The sequence below is a fragment of the Gigantopelta aegis genome, chromosome 4 (genome assembly GCF_016097555.1).
Source record: "Gigantopelta aegis isolate Gae_Host chromosome 4, Gae_host_genome, whole genome shotgun sequence".
NCBI lineage: Eukaryota > Metazoa > Mollusca > Gastropoda > Neomphalida > Peltospiridae > Gigantopelta > Gigantopelta aegis.
Window position 1 is genome coordinate 23,629,550 of NC_054702.1, and position 19,876 is coordinate 23,649,425.

Sequence of the window (19,876 nt, forward strand, 5' to 3'; positions counted from 1 at the left end):
ATTTTGTGTAGGGCCTCCACGAGTCCAACATTTTGGACTAGAGTACTCAAGGGTCAAATTGGACCCAGAAACAAAACAAACTTTTTCAACATCAAAATCAGTTTTGATGCTTGTTGCTGTCCTTTTCATGCACAAACAATATATCTCGTGTCATTCTTATTGATAATGGACACAAACACTGTAAAAGTCTTTAATATTTAAAATATTTGATGGATAATGTTCAATCAGTAAGGAAAAATCAAGACACAACAGACATTCCTTGTGAAAGTAATTGTTTATGAAATGTACAAAAATCTATATAATTTGTTTTAATTTAACTAAACAAAGTTATGTATAACAGTCACAAATTGTGTAAGAGCACATGTAGTGAAGCTATACTAAATTTGTAACTTATACATTGATAAATTCATCCACAAAAAAATATAAAAACAAACCATTAACACAACCCATGTAGAACAAAATACACATTAATATTATTTTTGCATTTTATTAAAGGAATGAATGAATTTTTATAAAGGTGCCCCAGCACAAAAAATACATTGGCTGTTGTGTATCAACGAAGACCAGAGCATTAAGTCATCGAAAGTGGAGAATTATGGACAAATTGAAAGAGTTTCCCAGCATTCCGTAAAGCAAATTATCTGGACCAGTGGTGTGTTCAGGAGGCCAAGCATTTGTGAATATATTGACTGGTACCATCATCTTCTATTACATCATATTCATTTAACATTAGATGCAAAAACTAGTCTAGCGAGTGACCACGATTGCTCACCTTCCCAAACATGCCACTGAATGAATGAATGTTTAACAACACCCCAGCATGAAAAGTGAAGACAATCAACATTTGTTAAGGACAAAGTTTTAAGGGGTGAAAAAACCCAGCACATCAACAGGGAGGTTTGTGGGTGATGCAAATGGACTCTTGTTGGCAATTATGTTTCTTTTTCACAGTTCTTCGCCTTGAAAAATTTAACACTGTCCTTGGTTACAGTTTTATAAAAATGAACATCTTTCAAAAATTACACGTAATACCCATGAAAACACTGGTATTTGTAAAAACTGCAAACAAATCATACAGTGGTATACATAAATGAACAACCTATGTAAATAAAACTTAAAAGGGAAGAGACAAATGTAAAATTAAAACTCTGTCCAAACTCTTCTTTATCCTTTTGGCCATAGGACATTATAAAAAAAAAAACTAACCTGCTTAGCGTTTCAGCCGTAGGTCTTTATCAAAAAATAAAATGTGTTGACCACTACATTGTTTTTGGTTGTCAACAGCGAAACTTATTGTAAAAATAAATATTACTTTTGGTGTATACCTTGATGTAACAAACTATGACATTATCAAATACATTACAAATTATGCAATTCCTAGAGCACCAGTTGGATTAATTAAACATGGCATCACTCTTCATATTTAAATAATCTACCTTATTAAAATGGGCCGAATTTACGAAGTCTGTTTTTCTTAAATGCAGGTGTTTAAGCATAGTAAAGGTATGTAGTTACACAGCTTTGTAAATTCGGTCCCATATCTGTCACACCATGACCTTGCATATTTATGTTTGTGCAGAACTATATAATGTAACACTGCATATTAATTTAATTGTTGTGCAAAAATACATAATTTAATTAGTCTGCAAAGATTACAGTCTGCTTTTTTTTATCACAAAAAAAAACTAGTAAAATAGTTTGGAAATATAAAAACAATGGGAATACATCACAACTGTTTGGGCTCACTGAAAGAAATAACAGCCCATTTTCCGTCAATCATCCAGTCCTTGTCTTTAGCTGCAATTTTCACATCCTGACCTGGTTGCAACCCTGTCACTACATCTGCCTTTATTGTCCTGAGGGCCAGTAAAGGGGCAGGTGAAAACCCTCGAAGACTGGTAGTGAAAGACGTCTCAGGATTCCAGTCAAGGTCTCCCACCAACTTTCGATAGTTTAGATCTCCTTTGAAGAAAATAAGATCCGACTCACTGAGGTTCTGATAGAGTCTGGGAGATCTGGAAGCCATTACGCTGTAATCGAAAGGTGTGGTCCAAAAATCATCTTGGTGAAGTACCCAAATTCCACTTTTAAGTCGTTCTTTCCATTTAGCACCAAATCTGGAAATGGCCAGATTATTGGTTGCACACATTGTTTGTAAGGTCCAATCAAAATCATTCTGTGTCACGTCAGAAACAAACCATGGCATTGCTTTTGCATGGAAGTGTATGGAAGAGGCGAGATTTCCTGCCATGAGGAATTCCGCGAGGCACAAGTCGCCCATCAGCTCAAATCCAGCATTGTCTAAGATGATGTCGATCCTGCCTGGTGAGCCTCGTGTTGACCGGGTTTTCACGAGTCTCTGCCAGGCTAGTTCCGAGTCGTTAACGAGTATATTTGGAAATAGACTCTCTAGCTTCGTTAAGATGCATTCTTTCTGTGCGTTGCCTAACCCTGCCGATATGGACAAGTCACACCTATTGCCCCACAGCGCGACCTGTAAAAGTTTTTTTAAAAATTGAAAAACATTGCAAGAATAAGAGAAATGTTTGCACATTTAATAAGCGGCTATCAGATGTCAAACAAACAGTAATTGTGATATTTGGTTAATAGAAATGAGAAGAAACTTCCATATGATGACACCAGCTACTCTGATTATCATTTACATATCTTTTATGCACATTACAAACAAACCTCAAATAACACAGAACTTGAAAAAGAGAAAAAAAAAAAAATGTTGTTTTTATTTTTAAATTACCAGATGTATCCCTATCTTTAAAGCCAACCCAAATATTAGTTAGAAGTATATCACTTGAATACCAACACTATGTTATGTAAATGCCAATTTTGTATAATAAATATTGTGTAAGTACTTTTTATTTTAAATGACCAGACATGGTTTAAAAGATGTAACCCTATCTTTTAAACCTAGCTAAACATTAGTGAGAAGTACATTATTACAATACTTTTTTATGTTGTTTATAAATGGAAGGATTTTGTGTAATAGTGTAAACATCTAGTAAATTTTATATAAACGTAATGACAATACAGTTGCCCAACCTGAAGAAACTCTTTGAAGAGGAAGTGAAGATCATTTTCTGAAGCCGTTTTACAGCTGTCGACCACTGACATCAGGTACATGAGCAGTGTCGTGATTGCACCATCCGACAACAGATAGGAGCTCCGTTTCTGAGTTTCAAACACATCAAGGCTCTGTAACCGCATACTGAAAAAACAAAACAAAATGTTTTTTAAAAATCAAAAAGTCAATTTTTTTTACAAATTAAACTTGTGGGGTTTTTTTGTTCACAAAACTTTTAAGTCCATGAGAAACAACGTTTTATATTTTAAACGGTGATCACTTCATACTACTGGTTTATATTTACAGCAATTAATCCATTTTCACATAATCGCTGTTGCTGTGACTTTTTACATAAAAGTTTGCATCTCCACCCATCCCAACTGCCAAAACAATGGGAAATTTGCACGAATATACTCATTTTGAAACTGAAAACTGGAAAAATCAATGTTTAATTCATTGAATCTTGTTTGAGGAAAAAAACAACTTATTATGTCAATGTAAATGGATTTGAACCATGTGTTCAACAGTTCAGTGACAAACGTAATATTCCTGACCCTTTGTTGCAATAAATGGCAGAAGCAAATCTTGAAGTGTTAGGGGAACTAACTGGAAAAGGACACAGGGACCAACTCATCAATGGAAAAAAATAATCAAGCTCTAGGTAAAAAGGGGCATTTGAATATTTTAGCAGGGGAGGGGAAGAAGTCCCCTGGTCTTCCCTCTTGGATCCGCCTCTGAATGGGACACAAGTACAGAAATGACATACGATGTATGTAGTTTGAATAGAGTTCTGTCATGCTGAGATATTAATCAACTCCGACTGACCTCAAAAAGTTAAAGTTTAACGACACCACTACAGCACATTAATTAATCATCAGCTATTGGATGTTGAACATTTGGTAATTCTGACTCGTAGCAAGTAATGCAGAAAGGGATCTTTTATATGCACTTTCCCATAGACAGGAAAGCACATACCACGACCTTTGACCAGTTGTGGTGCTCTGGTTGGAATGAGAAAGAAAAAAATCTGTTAAATGGATCCACTCGGGTGGTTTGATTCTGTGATGCAAGCATCTCAAGCGAAAAACTGAACTGACTTGAGCTAAATCCCACCCCCAAGACTGACCTCAAGGAAACTGCTTCTTGAATCCTCCGGTACATGTAACACTCGAGGTAGAGCCACGGGGATGAAAACCATGTGGGAACCTGACCCTCGATCTCCGTCTGTTTCTGGAGATACTGGTTCCACACCGGAGTGTCGCTGCGGTTGTCGGTGAGCGGAGTAACCGGCTTGTCGGTGGAAATCTCATGGCGCAGCTTGGACATATGTCCTATAATTATTTTCAGCTCTTCCACGGCTGCCTAAAACAGTATGAAAAATGGTGTCAGTAAATATTAAACGTACTGACTCTAAAAAGACTGAACCAAATTGTTAACAACTACGATTTACTCTCTTACCTTTAATTACTGTTAGATTTTTTTTCACACTTTTTGTCCGAACATAAATCATGAAAAAAAAACATTACACAGACACAAAGTCCACATATGAGACTGTAACGATGTCACCGATATCGACTTCACTGAGATCACATAGGGCAAAATACATGCAGTTTTTCACCGTCTGCTATTTTGTTTTTTGTGCCTTCTTGATCCACCCCTCTTGAAGAGTATTCCATAAACAAGCAAATTAGCACACAGCAGAAAACTGCATGTATTTTGCCCTATGTGATCTCAGCGAAGTCGATATTGGTGACATTGTTACAGTCTTGTATGTGGAGTCTGTGTCAATGTAATGATTTTTCGTGATTTATGTTTCAACAAAAAGTGGTAGAAGAGTTATTTATTGTAGTTGTTAACAATTTGATTTGGACTTTAGCTTATTATTAGGCACTGAAAAATTATTCACAGGGCTCGAAATATTAGCAGTCTGTAAAACGTGGAAAGTAGTCAAATAGAAAGAAAAAAATAGCAGGTCATTTTGCAAGAGACTGTATTATCCAGGGCTGCAGAAAGTACTCGCCCAGCGCCAAATGCGAGTAAAAATTCTGACAGACGAGTTAAAAAATGCAACTACCAGTCCAACGGGTGATCTGTCTTTTTCTGACTGACTAATTTAATTTGCATTGAATCTGCGTTGTGTTCTGAATAGATTGTTCTGTTAAACACTTTCGGGATAACACTTGAATTTTGTAAATCTATATAATACCCCTGCGCGTGCTGTAACCTCACCGTGGTGCAGGGGTGTAACATTCTCTGAGAATGGCCAATACAGCACAAATTGAAATTTTGAGTAAAAGTCAGTATCTATCTGTGATATTTGTATTTTTGCACAGTTCTTTACACTGTTTTTATTTAAATCTTGAATTTTTATATTGATATTGATCATCAATTTTTTTTTTCCATTTACCATAGTTTGACACCCAATAGCCGATGTATTTTTCGTGCTGGGGTGTCGTTAAACATTCATTCATTCATTCATTCATTCATCTATATAACAGAAATGTGAAAAACTTAGTATTTACCAGAGTATTTCAAAATTTATTGATTTGTCAGTTACGGTTTGGGTCTTGTTTTTGTTATATATATATCATTTGAAGTGAAGACAGAGTATATTATAATATTATTAAACAATAATGTATTCTATAGGCTGACAGACTAGTAAAAAGTCTGGCGGTCTAGTAAATTCTAGTTGGTTCTGGTCCAGTGGCTTGTGAAATATTTTTAATTTCTAAACCCCTGATTATCTGCTATTTAACTTGTGATTCGATCCTGCTCTAAAATACATCTTTGAGATACTAATTATTCATACACCATCCAAAAGCCACCCCTTCAACCCATGCTTTCCTATTTCCAGCATGAAATATATTTTCTTTTCGTATGCTATTTACTTCTTTTTTCAAGCCCTGATCCATGTTAAATTTGTGATATATGTATAAACCAGTTTTAACAGTAGAACTGACAAATCGCACCCCATAATCCATTCTAAATGACTCCAAACAACAAATGTTATATAAACAACTATATGGGCCAAATTTACAAAGCCTGTTTTGGACTTAAATGCATTTATCTACATATATTCATAATGCTTAAACACATGTATAACTTTTAAGAAAAACAGGTTTCAAAAATTCAGTCCTGTTTTGAAAGATATAATTAGGTAACCTGTCCATGTTGATCCAAGATATTCTTCTTAAGGCGGTAGAGAGTATCAGCAATAGATGAGACAATTACTGGCAAGCGGTCCTTTATCGTTTTGTACGCAAAAGATCTAAAAAAGAAAATGAACAGTAATTTCAGTGGGAGTGTCCTTGACCTGATACTTCCAATTCTGAGTAGCTCATGCTGCCATGCAGGGAACATTTTATTCGGTATCGCATGATCGCGATTTGCTACACAAGTTTCAGAGATCACTACACATTTTTGAAAACATTAAACAGTAATTGCTAGTCAATTTTCAATTCAGTTTCTAATCACTAATCAAGATTTTAAAACAAAATATTCCCTGTCACGAAAGTTGAATGATAAACTCCACTTTCATTATGATAATGTGCATGTGACCTAGTTTGTTAAGTTTTTTTAATAGACTGTACAGCAGCAGGATAAAGACACAAATTTAAAAGATGTATCTTGGTTACAAATGCTACATTGTATATTTAACTATTTTTACATTTATTTGTCATAAATAACTACAAACAGTAGTATAGGGTATGGCAGGTATGGCACGTGCCCTGGGCGCCACTTGAAAGTGGGCACCACTGAGCAGTTTCTATTAAAGTCAGACATTATCTAAAATATGGGTGTCAGAAAGAAAGAAAGAAAGAAATGTTTTATTTAACGACGCACTCAACACATTTTATTTACGGTTATATGGTGTCAGACATATGGTTACGGACCACACAGATTTTGAGAGAAAACCCGCTGTCGCCACTACATGGGCTACTCTTTCTGATTAGCAGCAAGGGAGCTTTTATTTGTGCTTCCCACAGGCAGGATAGCACAAACCATGGCCTTCATTGAACCAGTTATGGACCACTGGTCGGTGCAAGTGGTTTACACCTACCCATTGAGCCTTGTGGAGCACTCACTCAGGGTTTGGAGTCTGTATCTGGATTAAAAATCCCATGCCTCGACTGGGATCCGAACCCAGTACTTACCAGCCTGTAGACCGATGGCCTAACCACGACGCCACCGAGGCTGGTATGGGTGTCAGATGTTTGGACAGGGGCGTTATTTTCCATAGATATGCTAATGACTACAAATAAATGGATCATACACAAATCTTTGAACAGAGAATCTGAGAATGTTAAAATTGTAATGTGCTTGACCTCCATGTAACAGAGTCATGCCGAGGTCGACGACAGTCACTTTTCGGACCCTTGTTTTGGCTTGGTACATAATAAATAAAACATATCCAACAGTAATTTTTTGATATGATATATTTGCAAAAGGTACTTTTTATTTCTTTCATCCTTTTAAAATTTAACATTAATATTTTTGCTAGAATTATGAAAAATAAATAAAAATACCAACCTGTAAACAGTGTTGTCTGCTTGTTACAGAAATTCGACAGGGGTCAAGGTTAATAGACTAGTTTTTATTTTACTGTGGCGAACAATTGTAATAATACAGCTAATTTTGAAGTTCAATGACATCACTTTGCATCTCTTTACAATAACCATAAACTGGGTACATGTTTCTGTTTGAGAATGCTGGAAAAATTACAATTAGGAGATAACCATATGGAGTTTTTAGATTTACAGGTGTATTGTCTATTTGATCCTGCAAATGTCATTTTTGACCGAAGGCATTAGCCTGAGTTCAAAAATTAAACATTTGCGGGCATCAAATAGACAATAACACCTGCAAATCTAAAAACTCCATATGGTTATGTCCATTGTAAACTGAATAATTTTTCTACAGAACTAACTGTATATTTTGCATTTCTTGAAAAAAATACCTGGCTACAATCTAACTGTAGACCCTTGAATCGTCAACTTCGCCTGTTCCAGTTGCTAATGACGTCACTTTCTAATGATGTCATTATCTTTCCGGGTGTTACTGTCTATTTGATCCCAGAAAAAGAATGTAATTAACCAATCACAATACAGAACACACTCCAGTCAGTTTACAATGCATAATTGATATTGAAATTTTTTGTTTGAACATTACTAATGCACCTGAATGTGTTTGAAGAAAATCTTGTGATTAAAAAATTGTACCTTTTACAAAATATGGATTTCAAGTGAAATTATGGTGAGATATGCTATATTTATTGTGTACAAAGCCAAAACAAGGGTGCAAAAAGTGACTGTCGTCGACCTTAAGTATAAACTTGGATTTTTTTTAATGGGCACAATTGAAGATAATTATATATATATATATATGTATGTATGTATGTATGTACGTATGTATATATATATATACAGTGCTGTCCGGTGTATCGGCGCGCACAAGCATTCAAGGACCATTTTCTATGTGAAAACTGTGAAATACTTAAGAAAATATGTCTTTCACCAATGAAGCAGTGCATAATCTGAAATACACTACAAATTGTTTTATGTCTGTAGTAAATAAACATTTTAAAATGGTGCATAAATATAGGCACCCCCTTGTATCCAAATCGATTTGCATGTCCGGTGATTCGGCGCAGGTGTGGATCGTTGACCCTGCTATTTATAGACCGCCCATGACCTCACTTTTAGCCCATAAACGCTACACTGTTGTCCCAGAATTATTTTAGTACTTTTTTGTTTTGTCTTGTTAAAAATATTACTATGAAAATGAACGATCACACATGACCCATCTCATGATCAATTTCGGACTCGTTTTCTTGAGTGGCACAGTACTGCAGATGCATACATGTTCATTGTCATGCATGGCTATTAGCCTATTTAAGATGCCTACATGGATTTTATTTTTCTCGGGTAGATTGTGCACACACGTAGATCTTATTTCACTTTTATGTTTTATAACAATGTGACAATTGTGAATTGGAATGACTATCAATTAAGGTGTAAAAGTTTCGTTTTGTTTGCATTTGTCTGTGTTTTCCTTTTCAGTTTAAATAAAAATAATCGAACAAAAATAATTAGTTTACTATAATTTAAAAATATGGGAAAGGTGTTTTTAGACTGGTTTTAACATTCTTAATATCAATAAGGCTGACCCAGTTCGCGTTTATAGACATGAAAACAGGTGAATGATTTATTTTGAAATTATGATATAATTATTGATAATTATAAAAACATTTTTTATTACACCCGTAACAATAAATGTTGATAGGCCTACTTGATTAACCACTGAAAAAGGAATTGAACTTTAATTCGTTAAAAACACAGACAACATGACAACTTCCTAAGCATACTTAAGCACGGTTGTATATATATATATATATATATATATATATATATATATATATATATATATATATATATATATATATATATATATATATATATATATATACAATATATAATGTTTCTACTTCTAAGCAGAAACAAATTATAGAAGTAAATAAATAATATTGGCAAGAAGCCACCTGGTATGCGACTTTAAGGTAGCATCTTTAAGGTTTATTATTTCGTGTTAGGGTAAGTGGGGACTTGCAGCTCACCCACTTATCGCTTCTACTCAACTGCAAGTGACACGCCCACTTTAAACTTCACTTTCACGACTTTGATAATCAAAATAAAACAAATCCTGGGCACTGCTAACCATACCGAAACGTAAAACTAATTGTATCACATATAGGCACCGCCATCCTAACCCAAAATGGAAAAAAGCGTGGTAATGGACTTTCTCACGTTTCGTATTTTGCAGAGAGGGGAACGCGCATCCCTGCTTCTCGTTTTTCAATGGGTTCATCCATGTTGAAAACATTAAAACTACACTACATAAGGTATAATTTTATACATTTTCAGGATTTGGGAATTTTAGTTTAATTTATAACTTTGAGTCCTTGTAATACTTTTTTCTTTTATTAAATGTATACTTTTCAATATGTTATTAATTTTGTGCATTCATTATTAATATTTAAACTTTACAAGTGTTTTTTTATTTATTATAATAATTAATTTTCCAATCCAAATCCAAATTCTCTTTTTATATTTGTGACAAATGAATTGTCTCCCTTGTTAAGTTGTAGACAAGCGTACCGAGCGGATTCTAGCAGCCAATTTCAGCAGACACACATTGCGACGTTCTAAACACCGGACTTATACGCCTTTCGATCGTTAATCTGTAATAAGAATCAAGTAGAATTTTAAAAGCCTGTATGTTCTATACTAAGACGGGTATCACTACTACATACCCATATAGGCCACAACCTGTCAAATTCTTTATAACGGCTAGCAGACACAGGGTGAAATTTTGAATATCGCAATTTCTATACAAAATACACACATTTCTCGGCCGCTCTGTAATAAGAATCAAGTAGAATTTTAAAAGCCTGTATGGTCTATACTAAGATGGGTATCACTACTACATACCCATATAGGCCACACCCTGTCAAATTCTTTACGACTGCTAGCAGACACTGGATGAAATTTCTACTATCACAATGTCCATATAAAAAACAAATATCTCTCGGCCGCTCTATAATAAAATTCAAGTAGCATTTTAAAAGCCTGTTTGTTGTATACTACGAGGGGTATACCTACTACATACACATATAGGCCACACATCGTCAAATTCTTTATAACTGCTACCACACACAGGGTGAAATATCGAATATAGCAATTTCTATACAAAATACACATATTTCTCGGCCGCTCTGTAATAAGAATTAAGTAGCATTTTAAAAGCCTGTATGTTCTATACTAAGATGGGTATCCCTACTACATATCCAAACAGACCAAACCCCGTAAAATTCATTATAACTGCTAGCAGACCCAGGGTGAAATTTCGAATATCACAATTTCTATACAAAATACATATATTTCTCGGCCGATCTGTAATAAGAATTAAGTAGCGTTTTAAAAGCCTGTATGGTCTATACTAAGATGGGTATCACTACTACATACCCATATAGGCCACAACCTGTCAAATTCTTTATAACGGCTAGCAGACACAGGGTGAAATTTTGAATATCGCAATTTCTATACAAAATACATACATTTCTCGGCCGCTCTGTAATAAGAATCAAGTAGAATTTTAAAAGCCTGTATGGTCTATACTAAGATGGGTATCACTACTACATACCCATATAGGCCACACCCGGTCAAATTCTATATAACGGCTAGCAGACACAGGGTGAAATTTTGAATATTGCAATTTCTATGCAAAATACACATATTTCTCGGCCGTTCTGGAATAAGAATCAAGTAGCATTTTAAAAGCCTGTATGTTCTGTACTAAGGTGGGTATCTCTACTACATACCCATATAGGCCACACACCGGCAAATTCTTTATAACGGCTAGCAGACACAGGGTGAAATTAGGAATATCGCAATTTCTATACAAAATACACATATTTCTCGGCCGTTCTGGAATAAGAATCAAGTAGCATTTTAAAAGCCTGTATGTTCTGTTCTAAGGTGGGTATCTCAACTACATACCCATGTAGGCCACAACCCGTCAAATTCTTTATAACGGCTAACAGACACAGGGTGAAATTTCAAATATCGCAATTTCTATACAAAATACACATATTTCACGGCCGCTCTGTAATAAAAATCAAGTAGCGTTTTAAAAGCCTGTATGTTCTATACTAAGATGGTTATCCCTACTACATACCCATATAGGCCACACCCATTCAAATTCTTTATAACGGCTAGCAGACACAGGGTGAAATTTCGCAATTTCTATACAAAATACACACATTTCTCGGCCGCTCTGTAATAAGAATCAAGTAGAATTTTAAAAGCCTGTATGTTCTATACTAAGATGGGTATCACTACTACATACCCATATAGGCCACATTCAAATTCTTTATAACAAGACACAGGGTGAAATTTCAAATATCGCAATTTCTATACAAAATACACATATTTCTCGGCCGCTCTGTAATAAGAATCAAGTAGAATTTTAAAAGCCTGTATGTTCTATACTAAGATGGGTATCACTACTACATACCCATATAGGCCACAACCTGTCAAATTCTTTATAACGGCTAGCAGACACAGGGTGATAAAAATTTTTTCTCGGCCGCTCTGTAATAAGAATATCGCAATTTCTATACAAAAGGGTACACATACATTTTTCTCGGCCGCTCTGTAATAAGAATCAAGTAGAATTTTAAAAGCCTGTATGGTCTATACTAAGATGGGTATCACTACTACATACCCATATAGGCCACACCCTGTCAAATTCTTTACGACTGCTAGCAGACACTGGATGAAATTTCTACTATCACAATGTCCATATAAAAAACAAATATCTCTCGGCCGCTCTATAATAAAATTCAAGTAGCATTTTAAAAGCCTGTTTGTTGTATACTACGAGGGGTATACCTACTACATACACATATAGGCCACACATCGTCAAATTCTTTATAACTGCTACCACACACAGGGTGAAATATCGAATATAGCAATTTCTATACAAAATACACATATTTCTCGGCCGCTCTGTAATAAGAATTAAGTAGCATTTTAAAAGCCTGTATGTTCTATACTAAGATGGGTATCCCTACTACATATCCAAACAGACCAAACCCCGTAAAATTCATTATAACTGCTAGCAGACCCAGGGTGAAATTTCGAATATCACAATTTCTATACAAAATACATATATTTCTCGGCCGATCTGTAATAAGAATTAAGTAGCGTTTTAAAAGCCTGTATGGTCTATACTAAGATGGGTATCACTACTACATACCCATATAGGCCACAACCTGTCAAATTCTTTATAACGGCTAGCAGACACAGGGTGAAATTTTGAATATCGCAATTTCTATACAAAATACATACATTTCTCGGCCGCTCTGTAATAAGAATCAAGTAGAATTTTAAAAGCCTGTATGGTCTATACTAAGATGGGTATCACTACTACATACCCATATAGGCCACACCCTGTCAAATTCTTTATAACGGCTAGCAGACACAGGGTGAAATTTTGAATATCGCAATTTCTATACAAAATACACACATTTCTCGGCCGCTCTGTAATAAGAATCAAGTAGCATTTTAAAAGCCTGTATGGTCTATACTAAGATGGGTATCACTACTACATACCCATATAGGCCACAACCTGTCAAATTCTTTATAACGGCTAGCAGACACAGGGTGAAATTTTGAATATCGCAATTTCTATACAAAATACACATATTTCTCGGCCGTTCTGGAATAAGAATCAAGTAGCATTTTAAAAGCCTGTATGTTCTGTTCTAAGGTGGGTATCTCAACTACATACCCATGTAGGCCACAACCCGTCAAATTCTTTATAACGGCTAACAGACACAGGGTGAAATTTCAAATATCGCAATTTCTATACAAAATACACATATTTCACGGCCGCTCTGTAATAAAAATCAAGTAGCGTTTTAAAAGCCTGTATGTTCTATACTAAGATGGTTATCCCTACTACATACCCATATAGGCCACACCCATTCAAATTCTTTATAACGGCTAGCAGACACAGGGAGAAATTTCGAATATCGCAATTTCTATACAAAATACACACATTTCTCGGCCGCTCTGTAATAAGAATCAAGTAGAATTTTAAAAGCCTGTATGTTCTATACTAAGAAGGGTATCACTACTACATACCCATATAGGCCACAACCTGTCAAATTCTTTATAACGGCTAGCAGACACAGGGTGAAATTTTGAATATCGCAATTTCTATACAAAATACACACATTTCTCGGCCGCTCTGTAATAAGAATCAAGTAGAATTTTAAAAGCCTGTATGGTCTATACTAAGATGGGTATCACTACTACATACCCATATAGGCCACACCCTGTCAAATTCTTTACGACTGCTAGCAGACACTGGATGAAATTTCTACTATCACAATGTCCATATAAAAAACAAATATCTCTCGGCCGCTCTATAATAAAATTCAAGTAGCATTTTAAAAGCCTGTTTGTTGTATACTACGAGGGGTATACCTACTACATACACATATAGGCCACACATCGTCAAATTCTTTATAACTGCTACCACACACAGGGTGAAATATCGAATATAGCAATTTCTATACAAAATACACATATTTCTCGGCCGCTCTGTAATAAGAATTAAGTAGCATTTTAAAAGCCTGTATGTTCTATACTAAGATGGGTATCCCTACTACATATCCAAACAGACCAAACCCCATAACTGCTAGCAGACCCAGGGTGAAATTTCGAATATCACAATTTCTATACAAAAACATATATTTCTCGGCCGATCTGTAATAAGAATTAAGTAGCGTTTTAAAAGCCTGTATGGTCTATACTAAGATGGGTATCACTTTACCCATATAGGCCACAACCTGTCAAATTCTTTATAACGGCTAGCAGACACAGGGTGAAATTTTGAATATCGCAATTTCTATACAAAATACATACATTTCTCGGCCGCTCTGTAATAAGAATCAAGTAGAATTTTAAAAGCCTGTATGGTCTATACTAAGATGGGTATCACTACTACATACCCATATAGGCCACACCCAAATTCTATATAACGGCTAGCAGACACAGGGTGAAATTTTGAATATCTTTCTATATACACACGGCCGCTCTGCAATAAGAATCAAGTAGGCCTGTATGAACTATTATCTCTACTACATACCCATATAGGCAATTTTCTTTATAACGGCTAGCAGACACAGGGTGAAAATACAATATCGCAATTTCTCGGCCGTTCTGGAATAAGAATCAAGTAGCATTTTAAAAGCCTGTATGTTCTGTACTAAGGTGGGTATCTCTACTACATACCCATATAGGCCACAACCCGTCAAATTCTTTATAACGGCTAGCAGACACAGGGTGAAATTTCAAATATCGCAATTTCTATACAAAATACACATATTTCTCGGCCGCTCTGTAATAAGAATCAAGTAGCGTTTTAAAAGCCTGTATGTTCTATACTAAGATGGGTATCCCTACTACATACCCATATAGGCCACACCCATTCAAATTCTTTATAACGGCTAGCAGACACAGGGAGAAATTTCGAATATCGCAATTTCTATACAAAATACACACATTTCTCGGCCGCTCTGTAATAAAAATCAAGTAGCGTTTTAAAAGCCTGTATGTTCTATACTAAGACGGGTATCACTACTACATACCCATATAGGCCACAACCTGTCAAATTCTTTATAACGGCTAGCAGACACAGGGTGAAATTTCGAATATCGCAATTTCTATACAAAATACACACATTTCTCGGCCGCTCTGTAATAAGAATCAAGTAGAATTTTAAAAGCCTGTATGGTCTATACTAAGATGGGTATCACTACTACATACCCATATAGGCCACACCCTGTCAAATTCTTTATAACGGCTAGCAGACACAGGGCCACACCCTGTCAAAAATTTCTAATATCACAATTTCTATATAAAAAACAAATATTTCTCTCGGCCGCTCTGTACACTGGATGAAATTTCCGCTCTGTAATAAAATTCAAGTAGCATTTTAAAAGCCTGTATGTTGTATACTACGAGGGGTATACCTACTACGTACACATATAGGCCACACACCGTCAAATTCTTTATAACTGCTACCAGACACAGGGTGAAATATCGAATATCGCAATTTCTATACAAAATACACATATTTCTCGGCCGCTCTGTAATAAGAATTAAGTAGCATTTTAAAAGCCTGTATGTTCTATACTAAGATTGGTATCCCTTCTACATACCCATACAGACCAAACCCCGTAAAATTGTTTATAACTGCTAGTAGACCCAGGGTGAAATTTCGAATATCACAATTTCTATACAAAATACACATATTTCTCGGCCGCTCTGTAATAAGAATTAAGTAGCGTTTTAAAAGCCTGTATTCTACTATTTTATATGTTCTAAAGTATGTTGTACAACTTAATGTTTTAAAAGCAATTTAGAGAGAATAAAATGACAAATATATTTAGAAATCAACGTGTAATGATTCCCTGCAGAATGCGCAGTTTCGTAGTTTTTACAAAAATGCACAAAAACTCACCGTGTGCAAGATGTCTGCCTGTAACATGTACCAGTTATCTGTGATCAAAACTTACTAAAATAATATGACCTTAGCAAATAATTACCACAAGTCTACTGACCCTTAATTAATTTTGTTGAATATATTTTAAATATGCAAGGACCTTGTCTTCTCAAATACTCTTCAAAAAAAGAAACGCAACAGGGTACAAATGGGTTATAACTCCGATTTTATGTTTCCTACCGGTTCATGCTTTGTGAATATAAGGTCATTGCATGTCCCAAACACATTCCCACGGTTACATTCGATAAAACGCAGCTACTGTACAATAAAGTTCCAAAATGTGAATATTCGCAAAAACGCAGCCACGTGCAAACCATGTCACCACTGCACGTGCGTTGTCTGCACGTGCAACATGAACACCGACAGTATAAAAGTGCAGGGTGTTCGCTTGTCTGGCCTCTGTATCTGGCCGACAGTTGACAATCCAGGACATGCCACGTCTCAGTGAACCGCAGAGAAACAATGCCATCGGCCGACTAGACGCAGGCGAATCCAGAACGGCCGTTGCCAGGGCATTCCATGTGTCCCCAAGCACCATCTCCAGACTGTGGGACCGTTACCAGCAACATGGATCAACACGTGACCTCCCTAGATCCGGTCGACCACGGGTCACTACCCCCGGGCAGGACCGCTACATCCGGGTACGCCACCTTCGGGAACGATTGACTACTGCCACCTCCACAGCCGCAGCAATACCAGGTTTGCGCAGGATATCCGACCAGACCGTACGGAACCGCCTACGTGAGGTAGGAATTCGTGCCAGACGTCCAGTTCGAGGTGTCATCTTAACACCACAACACCGTCGACTCCGACTGCAGTGGTGCCAGATTCATCGACAATGGCCTCAACTGCGATGGAGACAGGTGTGGCTCAGTGACGAGTTCCGATTTCTGCACCGACGTCATGATGGAAGATGTCGCGTGTATAGGCGTCGTGGTGAACGTTATGCGGCAAACTGCGTGCAGGAAGTGGACAGATTCGGCGGGGGTAGTGTCATGGTGTGGGCAGCCATCTCACACACTGGCAGAACTGACCTGGTCCACGTGCAGGGCAACCTGAATGCACAGGGCTACATTGACCAGATCCTCCGGCCACACATCGTTCCAGTTATGGCCAACGCCAACGCAGTGTTCCAACATGACAACGCCAGGCCTCACACAGCACGTCTCACAACGGCTTTCCTACAGAACAACAACATTAATGTCCTTCCTTGGCCATCGATATCACCGGATTTGAACCCAATTGAGAATCTATGGGACGAGTTGGACCGACGCCTCCGACAGCGACAACCACAGCCCCAGACCCTGCCCGAGCTGGCAGCAGCCTTGCAGGCCGAGTGGGCCACCATCCCCCGGGACGGCATCCGTACTCTGGTTGCTTCAATGGGCAGGCGGTGCCAGGCAGTTGTCAACACACGCGGAGGCCACACCCGGTATTGACTCCAGATGACCTTGACCTTGGTGGTGTGTCCTATCACTTACTCACAATGGACTAGAGTGAATTGTGAACAATCCTGCAACATTTGGTAATTATCGGACTCACCATTCAATAATTAAATCAATTCTCCAAATGTTACGACAATGTGGTTTTGCGTTTCTTCTTTTGAAGAGTATATATATCTCTTTTTTTCACCATACCAACTTTTATAATGACTGTCGCCCCATAAAATGTGTTAAAGCAGTGCCATCCACCCCATTCAACACCACCAATATAAAATCTTGGTTACCCTAATACATATATGCGCCGTTACGGTTTGTTGACTAGCTGGATACTGGCATAGAAGGGAAAGAAATATTTAATGGAACTTCAGCACATGACATTTTAAAATCACGGTTAGCATATGTCCACTTTATGAGGTATTTCGAAACTTTGTCTGTAAAATGCAAAAGGAAAAAGGAAAATTGCTACCATCACAGAGGCTGCTCCAACTAAACAGCGACAAGGTATTATTTATATACACACACCCCCCCCCCCCCCCACTGACAGGATAGTACATACCACAATTTTAATGTACCAGTCTTGGGCACTGGTTGGGGTAAGATAAAAGCAGACGTGTCCACTAAGAGCAATCAATCCTATATCCCATCGCATCTACCTGTACCACGGAACGATGCTGACATGGGTGATAGACTGCATGCATGTACAAGAATGAATTAGTCTACTAGTCTTATCATGTATAAATTGCAAATACATTGCGATTACTGTAGATTAAAAATATAACACATTGTCATGTATAGTTTCATGTTATGATGGTCAATGTTTTGAAAACATTTTAGTCTGTTCATTGAATAAAGAGTCATGTTATAATAATCATAACAGTGAATGCTAGTAAGTACACGGAGACCAGGTGTAAAATGCATCTAAATACATTTCAATTTACATTCGTTATCAGCATTGATCTGACGCGTGATTAAATATAACGTTCGTCTAATGCGATCATAAAATGACATACACACAAGTATTTTATTTACACAAACTATAACAGTAATCACTTATGTTATAATTATCATTCACCATTAGAACATCTGAAATGTTACAATTATTCCAGTTAGTGTAGTAATATCTAGATATTTTAGCCCAAAAAATATGAATGTGCATACATTTTAACTATTACAATGAACAATATTTATATATGAATTTGCATATATAGTTTATGTCATTTACATGAAGGGGTCGCTTCTTCTAACCAAATAGTTATAATAATATATGAACTACCATGAATGGACTCTGATTTAAAGAAAAATGCTTGGGCTTTATCAAATAAATCATTTTCAACTATATGTCAACTATTCTATAATGTCTATAAAATATACAATCACAAGAAAAGTTACAATTCTGTGATGATTATTCATGCCTACGAAATAATATAAAATAATTTCCCTGTATGCTAAGTATTTGTAGCACCAGTTGTGAAGCACTAGCTGTAACGAGAAATAGTCCAATGATTCCACTAACAGGGATCGATCCTAGACTGACCGCACATCAGGCGAGCACTTTACTACTAGGCAATCAATCCTATACACTTTACAATTTAGTTATATTATTTTTCCTCTAGTACACATAGTCACTGTTCTAACTAAAATAAGGAAAAATAACTTTCCTTTTTTAAACTAGTTTCTCTGTGTCTCTGTTCAGTTAATATTTTCATGATTGTGTGTTTCTTCTATAAAACTAAATGAACTCTACAAATACACTCGGTGTAATCACTTCTGATTAAACTATTTACATCACCGACATTTATTCAGCAACTAATTAACAACACATACACACATTATACCACATTCAAGATGTCTAAGCACTACAAACGTCCAGCCCACCATTGTCAGCAGTCCATCTCAGATTATTACCAGCAGACTGGTCATCGTGATGTGTAAACAATTAATTCTATCGACCTCTGCCAGAGTTGTTATTTCTTTGTAAGCCAAAACATCCAGCCAGAGATAGATTACATAAAACACCATTTCTGGATGTAAACACTTAGAGCTAGCACGTGTTATTAGCGTGTCGTGCATTATGGCACCTAGGATTCAATCTTCTCAGATAGTTTACAGCCCACCACAATCCAGTGTTGTAAGCTAAGGTGTTATGCCTGTCACCTATGGGTGATACTATAAAATTCTACAGAGACAGAACAAGGTAGTGTTGAAAACATAGTTTTGGCCT

General features: G+C 36.5%; 1 protein-coding gene across 3 annotated transcripts; it reads right to left on the reverse strand.

Annotated features, from left to right (window-relative positions):
- Window positions 1-176: 176 nt before the first annotated feature.
- Window positions 177-9,958, reverse strand: LOC121370136 (damage-control phosphatase ARMT1-like). Of its 3 annotated transcripts, none has more exons than XM_041495246.1 (5): window positions 9,883-9,958; window positions 6,242-6,347; window positions 4,206-4,441; window positions 3,058-3,223; window positions 177-2,494 (listed from the first exon to the last, which is right to left on the reverse strand). In XM_041495246.1, exons 1-5 carry the CDS (start codon window positions 9,945-9,947, stop codon window positions 1,727-1,729), a joined length of 1,341 nt encoding a protein of 446 aa, XP_041351180.1. In that variant the 5' UTR covers window positions 9,948-9,958; the 3' UTR covers window positions 177-1,726. The 3 variants fall into 3 exon arrangements, with proteins under 3 accessions (XP_041351180.1, XP_041351182.1, XP_041351181.1); XM_041495248.1 differs by lacking the exon at window positions 9,883-9,958 and adding an exon at window positions 9,693-9,860; XM_041495247.1 differs by lacking the exon at window positions 9,883-9,958 and adding an exon at window positions 8,037-8,094.
- Window positions 9,959-19,876: the final 9,918 nt, after the last annotated feature.

Coding starts and splice junctions, on each gene's coding strand:
- LOC121370136 (XM_041495246.1), bottom strand. CDS start 9,947: ATGGATGAACCCATTGAAAAACGAGAAGCAGGGATGCGCGTTCCCCTC. Junction 4,442..6,241: donor TCTTGGATCAACATGGACAG/GTTACCTAATTA, acceptor ATACTGTTTTAG/GCAGCCGTGGAAGAGCTGAA. Junction 3,224..4,205: donor CAAGAAGCAGTTTCCTTGAG/GTCAGTCTTGGG, acceptor TTGTTTTTTCAG/TATGCGGTTACAGAGCCTTG.